The sequence below is a fragment of the Loxodonta africana genome, chromosome 10 (genome assembly GCF_030014295.1).
Source record: "Loxodonta africana isolate mLoxAfr1 chromosome 10, mLoxAfr1.hap2, whole genome shotgun sequence".
NCBI lineage: Eukaryota > Metazoa > Chordata > Mammalia > Proboscidea > Elephantidae > Loxodonta > Loxodonta africana.
Window position 1 is genome coordinate 29390096 of NC_087351.1, and position 11785 is coordinate 29401880.

At 40.3% G+C, this 11785-nt stretch overlaps 1 protein-coding gene across 1 annotated transcript; it reads left to right on the plus strand.

Moving 5' to 3' along the window:
• Window positions 1-10516: 10516 nt before the first annotated feature.
• On the plus strand, window positions 10517-11785 carry LOC100659382 (olfactory receptor 11G2-like). Its single transcript, XM_064291929.1, has one exon. The coding sequence runs from the start codon at window positions 10850-10852 to the stop codon at window positions 11783-11785; it is 936 nt and encodes a 311-aa protein (XP_064147999.1). The 5' UTR covers window positions 10517-10849.

Genomic DNA, 11785 nt, shown 5'->3' on the forward strand with positions numbered 1-11785 from the left:
AACAGAAGAATCAAGGAAAAGAAATCAAACACTTGGAAACTGAACAGCACTTTGCTCAAAATAACCGAGATAAGAAATGAGATGGGCGATAGCACAACAGACCCAACTGAAATTAAAAGAATCATAGCAGAGTACTATGAAACGTTGTACCCTAACATATTTGAAAACCTAGAGGAAATGGACAAATTTCTAGAAACACACTATCTACCTAAACTAACACAAACAGAAGCAGAACAACTAAATAAACGTATAACAAAAGAAGGGATTGAAAAAGTAATCAAAAAATTCCCAACGAAGAAAAGCTCTGGCCCTGCTGGCTTCACTGGAGAACTAGACCAAACTTTCAGAGAAGGGTTAACACCACTACTACTAAAGGTATTTCAGAAAAGGATGGAGTGCTCCCAAACTCATTCTATGAAACCAGCATAACCCTGATACCAAAACGAGGTAAAGAGTCCACAAAAAAAGAAAATTACAAACCAATATACCTCAGGAACTTAGATGCAAAAATCCTCAACAACAGCAACAAAAACTTCTAGCCAATAGAATTCAACAACATATCAAAAAAATAATTCACCATGGCCGGGTGGGATTCATACCAGGTATGCAGGGGTGGTTCAACATTAGAGAAACAATCAATGTAATCCATCACATAAATAAGCAAAAGACAAGAATCACATGATCTTATTAATTGATGCAGAAAAGGCATATGACAAAGCCCAACACCGATTCATGATAAAAAAAAAAAAAAAAAAAAAAAAAAACTCAGCAAAATAGGGATAGAGGGAAAATTCCGCAACATTATAAAGGGCATTTACACAAAGCCAACAGCCAACATCAACCTAAACAGAGAGAGAGTGAAAGCATTCCCCTTGAGAATGGGAACCAGATAAGGATGCCCGTTATCACCACTCTTACCCAGTATTGCACTGGAGGTCCTAGCCAGACCTATTAGGCTAGATAAAGAAATAAAGGGCATTCAAATGCCAAAGAAGAAGTAAAAGTATCTCTGTTTGCAGATGACATGATCTTATACACAGAAAACCCTAAAGAGTCCTCAAGAAAACTACTGAAACTAATAGAAGAGTTTAGCAGAGAATCAGGATACAAGGTAAACATACATAAATCAGTTAGATTCCTCTATAGCAACAAAGAGAGTGACGAAGAAGAAATCACCTAATCAATACCATTTACAATAGCCCCTAAAAAGATAAAATACTTAGGAATAAATCTAACCAGAGACTTAAAAGACCTTTACAAAGAAAACTATAGGACACTACTGCAAGAAACCGAAAGAGACCTACATAAGTGGAAAAATATACCTTGCCCGTGGATGGGAAGACTCAACATTGTAAAAATGTTTATTCTGCCCAAAGCGATCCATAAATACAATACAATCCTGATCCAAATACCAGTGACATTTTTTAATGAGATGGAAAAACAAATCACCAACTTCATATGGAAGGGGAAGAGGCCCTGGATAAGTAAAGCATTACTGAAAAAGAAGAACAAAGTGGGAAGTTTCACACTACCCGGTATTTTTTTTATACCGCCACAGTAGTCAAAACAGCCTGGTACTGGTACAACAACAGATACATAGGCCAGTGGAACAGAATTGAGAATCCAGACATAAATCCATCCACATATGAGCAGCTGATATTTGACAAAGGCCCAAAGTCTGGTAAATGGGGAAAAGACAGTGTGTTGAACATATGCTGCTGGCATAACTGGATATCTATCTGCAAAAAAATGAAACAAGACCCAGACCTCGTACCATGCACAAGAACTAACTCGAAATGGATCAAAGACCTAAGTATAAAACCTAAAACGATAAAGATCATGGAAGAAAAAATAGGGAAAACTCTAAGAGCCCTAATATATGGCATAAACAATATCTAAAACACTACTAGAACTATACAAACACCAGAAGAGAAATTAGACAACTGGGAGCTCCTAAAAGTCAAACAGCCATGCTCTTCAAAAGACTTCACCAAAAGAGTACAAAGATTACCTACAGACTGGGAAAAAGTTTTTAGCTATGACATTTCCGATCAGCGGCTGATCTCTAAAATCTACATGATGCTGCAAAAACTCAACAACAGAAAGACAACCTAATTAAAAATTAGGCAAAGGATATGAACAGGCACTTCACTAAAGAAGATATTCAGGTAGCTAACAGATACACAAGGAAACACTCACTATCATTAGCTATTAGAGAAATGCAAATCAAAACTGCAATGAAATTCCATCTCACTCCAACAAGACTGCCATTAGTCCAAAAAACACATAATAATAAATGTTGGAGAGGTTGTGGAGAGATTGGAACACCATGCACAGCTACTAGGAATGTAAAATGGTACCACCACTTTGGAAATCAATTTCACGCTTCCCTAAAAAGCTAGAAGTAGAACTACCGTACGATCCAGCAATCCCAGTACTTGGGATACATCCTAGAGAAGTAAGAGCCATCACACAAACAGATATATGCACACCTGTGTTCATTGCAGAGCTGTTTACAAAAGCAAAAAGATGGAAGCGACCAAAGTGTCCATCAACAGGTGAATGGATGAATAAATTATGGTATATTCACACGGCAGAATACTATGCATCCATAAAGAATAACAATGAATCTGTGAAACATTTCATAACATGGAGGAATCTGGAAGGCATTATGCTGAGTGAAATTAGTCAGTTGCAAAGGACAAATATTGTATGAGACCACTATTACAAAAACTCAAGAAATAGTTTAAACAGAGAAGAAAATATTCTTTATTGGTTACGAGAGGTGGGAGGGAGAGAGGGGGGGATTCACTAACTAGATAGTAAAAAAAAAAAATTTTTTTTTTTTTTTTTTAGTACACAAGAACTAATACAGATGAAGGGAAGGACAACACACAATACAGGAGAGGTCAGCACAACTGGACTAAACCAAAAGCAAAGAAGTTTCCTGAATAAACTGAACACATCGAAGGCCAGCATAGCAGGGGCACACATCTGGTGACCACGTTTTCAGGGAACATCTAAGTCAATTGGCATAATAAAATCTATTAAGAAAACGTTCTTCATCCCATTTTGGAGTGTGGGGTCTGGGGTCTTAAACATTAGCAAGTGGCCAAGATGCATCAATTGGTCTCAACCCACATGGAGCAAAGGAGAATGAAGAACACCAATGACACAAAGTAATTATGAGCCCAAGAGTCAGAATGGGCCCCATAAATCAGAGACTACATCAGCCTGAGATCAGAAGAACTAGATTGTGCCTGGCAACAACTGATGACTGCCCTGACAGGGAACACAACAGAGAATCCCTGAGGGAGCAGGAAAGCAAAAAAAGCAGACCCCAAATTCTCGTAAAAAGACCAGACGTAATGGTCTAACTGAGACTAGAAGGACCCCAGAGGTCATGGTCCCCAGACCTTCTGTTAGCCCAAGAGAGGAATCATTCCCAAAGCCAACTCTTCAGACAGGGGTTGGACTGGATTCTAAGACAGAAAATGATACTGGTGAGGGGTGAGAGTCTTGGATCAAATAGACACATAAAGTGTGTCTATGTGTGCAGCTTCTGTCTGGAGGGGAGATGTAAAGGCTGAGAGGGACAGAAGCTGGCTGAAAGGATGCGGAAATACAGGGTGGAGGGAAGGAGTGTGCTGTCTCCTTAAGGGAAAAGTAAGAAGGAGTACATACCAAGGTGAATGTAAGGTTTTGTATGAGAGACTGCTTGATTTGTAAGCTTCCACTTAAAGCTCAATAAAAATTTTTAGAAGAGAAAGCAAGAATATTGTGTAGATAAAACATTATCAGTCATTCTGAAGTTTCATTTTTTGTTCTGCATCCCTTAGAACCATGGTTCTATTTGAGATGTGTACTTTTAAAGTAATCATTCCTGGAAATATAAATTCAAGTCAAAGGTTTATTGAAAGCTAATTGAGCTTTGCAACAGATTTTAGCCATCTAAACATTGTAAATGGTGACGACTAGGTACCTAAGTCAGCACACAAAATCTTATTTAACCTACAATGTACCTGCTCATAACATCAGTGTATTCTAAGATCTAATCACAACACCAGGAGGGGTAAACAAAAAGCCAATGCAGGAAAGACAAATAAAAAGGAAGAAACCTAGGCATAGTACACATAGCTACTCTTTCATGCAGTTAATTTGTACATCTGCTACACCAGAAGATATGAATTCAGAACTTTGGATATATCACCCCACACAGAGGAGGTGGAGGACTCTGCTTTCAATCAGTCAGGGTGTTCTCTCATACCTTGCACAGGGTAAAAGGACTCTCTCCACAAATGCATGTCTGGAATTTTGTGTATCGTGGGTAAATATGCCTGGTACATGAGGGAGAGGGTATGCGCCGGAAACTCTGAGGGGCAAGAATTGAAAGGTGGATTAAGCTGCCTTGCAGGGGCCTTACTGACCAAGCTAAGGACTTTCAGTTTATGTCGCAGGCAGGGGAAACATCAAAGAGGCTTAAACAGGAAGTGAATGTGTAAGATGAAAAGTCCTTCAGTGTGTGTGAAGGGACAGGAGATGAATTATGCTGAAAGACCTACCCCTTTTGAGGGGATGAAGAAACCTCAGAACCCAACCCCAGTTGCTGGTTCTCTGAGCATTGCTGCAGAATGACCCTGCTATGGCCCCATTGACTGAGGTTGTCCTCAGGCCTGGTAAGTGTCCTACGAGAGGCAGTTTCTTCAGGGGAACTGTTGTGACTCAGTGGCTCTAACCCAGTGAGAGAGGGAAAGATCCACGAGGAGGCCATCCTGGTCCTGGCAGGAGAGTGATTCCTGCTAAAACTGCCCAATCCCTTGGCTGAGGTCCCAACCAATCTCCTTTTTCTGGTAGGGAGAGGCGGATCTTTGCTCAGAACCCACAATTGACATCACTTACCAGAAGCCAAAAAATAAACTCCTGCAATACATACACCTTATCCTGGGTTATGCTCGACAGCATTTCCATTGGGCGTATGGTGAGTACTCTGAACAGGTTTGATGATTGACTATTGATTGCATCTCTGGTCACCTCTGAGAGATTTAGACTCAGTAAAAAGTATGTTCCTCCACCACTGGGGAGAATAAAGGCAGAAATGAAGGCAAAAGGGTCTCTAGAGAAGACAGAGTAAGCAAGGGAATAACTAGCGCAGAGCTGCCTGCTGGCCCTGTTCTCCTAGAGGCAGTAAATGAATCCTGAAGGAGCAAAGGGCAGGCTCTTCTTATAACCCCTGGGTCCGCCAGCAAATAAAAACTCTCGGAGGTGGTTATCACAGACAGCTACTCAGCTCTCAGAAAAGCCTGCAAGAAACTGACTGAGAACCTTTGATTGAAATTCTCTCTTCTGCTTCTGGAAAGAAGGTGATGTAGTGATTGGGGGAGAAAACATATTAAAATATAGCTGAAGATCTATACCTCTGAGAAAAGGTTCCTGTTAGTTCTGCTATGGTTTTACACAAAACATCTAATATTTATATGCCAGATGTTGACAAGGTGTTTCCATAGGCTTCGCATTCAGCAGTCTTCATCACGACCCTCTGAGAAAGGCAATATCATTTCCACTTTACGTTTGAGGAACTAAGAGGCAAGAAATAGTTGGCTTAAGAAAAGAAATGACTGCCTTATAGAATTTCCCACACCTACCAATGTAAGTGTTGGAACTCAAGTCCTGGGTTCCCAACTTCAAATAAAGTGCTTATTCCAGTACACCACAGCTACCTCTTATCAGCAATGAATAAGTATATTTACTTCCAAGGACTTTCAAAAAAAAAAGAGTTTACATTACGGCACAGAAGGCTACACGTCACTTACTGGTGGGCACGCACTTTACAAATATTACTCATTTAACCCTCCAAACACCCGGTGTGGTCAGTACTTTTATTCTCTGCATTTTACAGAAGAGAAAAATAAAGCATAGAGAGGTCAATAACGTTCTAATATCCCACAGCTAGAAAGTGATGGTGGATTCGAACTCAGATGACCCAGTTCTGGAAGCAGTGCTTCTCCACAGAGGAGCCATTGAGGCAGAGGGTTATGCTGGCAGGGAAATTGTCTGAACTGGCTCCTGAGAGAAGCTTACTAGTGAGGGTGCCAAGACTTTCACTTCACTGTGGCTTCTGGACCTAGATTCAGGGAAAAAGAAAGTCCAGGGAAGTGTCCTCTCCTCACCTTGCAGATAACACATATAGCATATATAGCATCCTGACTTCTGAGTGCAAATTTAACAAGTTAAAAAGTAAAGCTTGTGTGCTGGGTTTTGTTCATTTCCTCAGTCCAAGCCTTTAGTGTTCATAGGCACGGCCTTGAGGTCCCTGTACACATGTTCCCACTACCTCTACCACAGCTCCTTCTGCTGCCAAGTCAGAGGAAACTCTGACTGACCTGTTAACACAATGGCTGCTTTCTATGCGCAGGAGCTAACTAAGGAGGGTTGAGTAACTCTTTCATTACTGTTGGCTTAACGCTATACCAGACACTTTTTATGCCCTGGACCTCAGAGATAAGGTGTTATTTCAGTTCTAAGTGCATTTAGTGTCAAGGTGGGTCCTTTTGGAAGTGCGTGAAGCTCAGCACACCAGAGTTGGAGCCTCATTGTCAGATACGTTGACCATTCTATTAGGTGATGCTTCCTGGATGTGTTAGTTTTATAAACTTTTGTCTTTTTTCTCTTTATATCTATGAGATAAGCCTTACAACCATAATTATGGCTTTCCTTTTTGATAGTTAGCGAGCCCTGATGGGTTTGTTTTGATTTTTCCATGTCATATTTGGAAACCTAGAGGTTCCCCATATAACCTAATGGAAAGGCACCCACAATGAATCCTTTACATAGCTCTCATTGTTATATTGTCATACCACAGATCAGTGGCATCACAGTGGCACTCACCTCTTTGGTGGCTTGTATTACCAAGTCATATTTCTCCATATTACTGACCAAAAATTTAAAAGCACTTAGTAAGCATGCATTCCACTACTGAAAATACATGACATCAAAAAAAAAGAAAAAATTTTTTTAAGGAGAAAAGAATAGAGTAACAAAACAGCCTAGTGGAAACATCTGTACTTTTACCCATACTTGATTTCATTAGATTTAGTATAAACTATTTTTTTACACATTTCCTATTTTCCAGGACAGTCAGGCTCATAGGTGGAGAGCTATCCTAAAAGAGAACTGTCCTGAACTCTGGACCTTGATGTATAATTACTGCCATATCCAGCACAGGTTTTCATTCCAGGACTGTAAGATACAGATCGACCACATTTAGATTTACAAGTCTAGCTGTCATGCATAGCTTGGGCAGTTCTGGAAGAACAACATCTCAGAAGTGAACGGGATTAAGAGCGATGTATTCCAACTCCCATTTTACATTTAAGAAAATAAAACACAGGACTTGGGGAGAACTGGTGGCATAGCCGTTAAGCATTGGACTACTAACGGAAAGGTCAGCAGTTCGAACCCACCAGCCATTCCATGGGTGAACAGTCTTGGCAATCGGCTTTCAAAAAGACTGCAGCCTAAAAAACCCTCTGGGGCAGTTTCAGTCTATTATATGGGGTTGCTATGAGTCGGAATTGACTCGATGGCCCGTAACAACAACAAACCACAAAACAATTTAATTTTAAAGAAAACAGCAGAATTTAGGCCCTGGTTTTCCCACTCTCCCAGCCTGCCTCACACCTCTTTACAGTGTTATGGATGGGACTGTAATTAACTTTAGCAGCTGGTGGGGTAATCAGCTAAAAAAGAGCAGCTTCTGTTTTCAAAACATTCAGTCTCACGTGACCCCCTTTCTAATGAATTCTTTGAAACCTTTATCGACATTCTAGTATCCTCAGGTAATACAGAGCATTTCTTAGATATTACATCCCCGCAAGCTTTCCTCAGATGTTTTTTAAGATTCATGTGGTCTAAGAATCACTTTCATGTAAATAATATTGCTTTAAGCTTTCAAATACATTTATTCCAAAATGTCTCCTCTTTAGACATGGAAATAGGCTTTTATTTTCATCATTATAATTCCTGCATTTTCCAAAGTTCCTACAATGAACATATTTTATAATTCGAAAAATGTTTTTTGAAAAAGAGTAGAACTATCCAGTTATATGACAATATTTACTGAACATCTATTTTGTGCCACAGACTATAACAGAACAGTCAATGGAATAGATAAGGCCACTGCCCTCATTCAACTGGCAGACAGACAATAAGCAGAGAAACAAAATACTTTCAGATTTTGATGAGTACTAGGAAAAAATAAGGAGCCCTCGTGTTGCAACGATTAAGGGCTCCACTGCTAACCAAAACGTTGGCGATTCAAACGTACCCACCGGCTTCACAGGAGACAGACCTGGCAATCTGTTCCCTTAGAGATTACAGCCTAGAGAGCCCACTGGGGCAGTTCTACTCTGTCACATGGAGTCACTATGAGTCTAAATTGACTCAATGGCACCTAACAACCACAACAACATCAGGAAGGCAATAAATAAAATTTATGGATAGAGAATGGCAGGGAACATTACACATGGCATGCAAGGAAAGCATCCCCGAGGATATAATGCTTAGGTTGAAAACTGAAGAATAAAAACTCCAAAAGAGAGTTGCAGGCAAAGAGAACACCTAGAGCAAAGAACCTGGTCAAAGAAGGCCTTGGCTTATTCTAAAAGAAAAGCCACAGTTGTTGTGGAGCCAACTCCAACTTATGGGGACCCCACGTGTGTCGGAGTAGAACTGTGCCCCACAGGGTTTGCAGTGGCTGGCTTTTCAGAAGATCACCAGGACTTTCTTCCGAGGTGTCTCTGGGTGAACCTGAACCTCCAACTTTTCAGTTTTCAACCCAGCACATTAATCGCTTGCACCACCCAGGGAGTCAGGACTAAAAGAAGGGCCCTGTAACTGGAGAAGCGTGAAGGGTTGGGGCACTTGCTAAAGTAGGCAAAGGCCATATCCTCCAGGGGCCCATGAGCCATAAAATGGAGCTTTGGTTTTATGTTATTCTAGATTTAAACAGAAGTTACGGAGTGCTTTTTTTTCCTAAATTTTATTTATATTATTGTTATTGTTGAGAATGTTACTGAATGTTTTTATGAAAACCAATGACATGATCTGATTTACATGATTCAAAGGTTTGACCGCTGCATAGAGAATGGGTTGTACAGCAAGTCCCTCAGGAGGCCTTTGTAGTGATCCAGAGAAACAATAATGGTAGCTTGAATGAAGGGGTGGCAGGGAAGAGAGAGAAACAAATGCATCAAGACGTATTTTAGAAACAGAGCCAACAGGAGCTGCAGCTGGATTGAGTATGAAGGATAAGGGAAAGGAAGGAGATTGGATGTCAAAACAAGGAGAAGGGAAAAAAAGAAAGATCTCAACCATCCACACTTCCAGTAATGAGATGGTCAAATAGGTGATTGCCTATAAATTAGCATTTGAGGAAAATCCACAAAACTATCTGGAGGAAAAAAAAAAAAAAACCCAACCATTATTAGCAACAGTTTCCTTGAATTGGTCATTAACGCTGAACTATATTGTTGTTGTTAAGTGCCATGGACTCAGTTTCTACTCGTATGGATCCGATGGAGGAGAGAACGGGACACTGCCCAGTTCTGCACTATAAGATAATATTAACACTCGAAATTAATGTTATAAACTTAGAGTCTTGAGAAAATGTTTGCTTTGTTGTAACTTCTGAGACTAGACAACTTGAGTCCCTCAGTTATATCAAGTTCTGCTTCATGTCAATTCGGCCACTTAGGAGTCAGTGTGCCATGTAAACTAATGACCACAACATTAGAAACATTCTACAAAAAGACAAGGATGAAGAAAATAAAGACTTATGTATCAATTTTGTATCAATTGCTACATATAGGGTCTGGGGGTGGGGGGATGGGAAACTGCTTCAGAGAAATTCTGAATGATCCTGAAAATAAGAGATTTTTTGTGAAATCTCCTTTCAGCTACCCTTCATGAATATACAGCTGTTTGAAACTTAGTAGGATCCCCTAGGCAGATGTATTTAAAGGCCGAGTGAAAGCATATAGAAGAGGGAGCTCATAGAGCAGGGCTATATTCAGAAGCATCTGGGAAGTAAGGGCTGGCAATCTACTTCCAAAAAATCAGCCGTTGAAAATCCTACGAAGCAAGATCAACAGTGAAAGAAATGGGGTTGCCATGAGTCAGAGTCTACTCTGATATGGATATTGAAATTAATATAGATATAGATAAACCACAAAAGAGATATATACATTTATATCACTATATACACATATATATCATAGGCACACACATAAATATGTCAAAATTGACTCAATGGCACACAACAATGTATCTCTCTATATGTATATTTATCTTTTTTTAGGAGAACAAACACACACATATATCTATATACACATATGTCTATATAAACCTATATCTATAGATAGATGATGATAGATAGAGAGATAGATGATAGATAGATAGATAGATGATAGATAGATAGATAGATGATAGATAGATAGATAGATAGGTAGATAGATAGATAGATAGACAGACAGATAGATGATAGACAAGCAGATAGACAGACAGATAGATAGGTACTCTACTAAGTGTAAACACTAATATAATTTTCAAATACCTGTAAAACTCTCCCCATCAATAGCTTATCATATCTGACCGAAAATTTAACTTAGCAGCAATGAAAATATGAAAGAGCAAAAAGCAAGCCAGAACAATATTTCAGTATTAAAGTAAGAGTAGCAATTGATAACATAAACCTTTATTTTCTTTCCCAAGATGTCTTAAATATGTATCTGGGTCCCCATCTGTCTTTACACTGTTATTCAGTATTTGCTGGTCTCTTACAGCTCACAAACACATGAAAATCTTCAACACCCACAACAACACCAGCACCATTGCTGGCTTCATCCTCCTGGGCTTCCCTTGCCCCAAGGAGGGTCAGACTCCCCTCTTTGTGCTCTTCTCTCTTATCTACCTCCTGACCCTCGTGGGGAACGGTTCTATCATCTGTGCTGTGTGCTGGGATCGGAGACTCCACATGCCCATGTACATCCTACTCGCCAACTTCTCCTTCCTGGAGATCTGCTATGTCACCTCCACTGTCCCCAATATGTTAGCCAGCTTCCTCTCTGAGACGAAGGTCATTTCCTTCTCTGGGTGCTTTCTGCAGTTCTATTTCTTTTTCTCCCTGGGATCTACAGAATGCTTTTTCTTAGCAGTTATGGCCTTTGATCAATACCTTGCCATCTGCCAGCCATTGCATTACCCCACTGTTATGACTGGACATCTCTGCACTAATCTTGTGGTCAGCTGCTGGATACTTGGTTTCCTTTGGTTCCCTGTCCCTATCATCATCATCTCCCAGATGTCCTTCTGTGGATCTAGGATTATAGATCATTTCCTGTGTGACCCAGGTCCTCTGTTAGCACTCACCTGTTCCAGAACCCCCATGATGGAGTTCCTCTGGATGGTTTTAAGTTCTCTACTCTTATTTATTCCTTTCCTCTGTATCGTGGGGTCCTATGCTCTGGTCCTGAGAGCTGTATTGAGGGTCCCTTCAGCAGCTGGACAAAGAAAGGCCTTCTCCACCTGTGGATCCCATTTGGCTGTGGTTTCACTCTTCTATGGTTCAGTGATGGTCATGTACCTGAGCCCTACATCCAAGCATGAATCTGGAATGCAGAAGATTGTGACCCTGTTTTATTCTGTGGGAACCCCACTCATTAATCCTGTGATCTACAGTCTGAGGAACAATGATATGAAAAATGCCCTGCAGAAATTTCTTGGAACATAA

What these genes read in the sequence shown, in the direction of transcription:
- LOC100659382 (XM_064291929.1), top strand. Translation starts at nt 10,850, where the DNA reads ATGAAAATCTTCAACACCCACAACAACACCAGCACCATTGCTGGCTTC.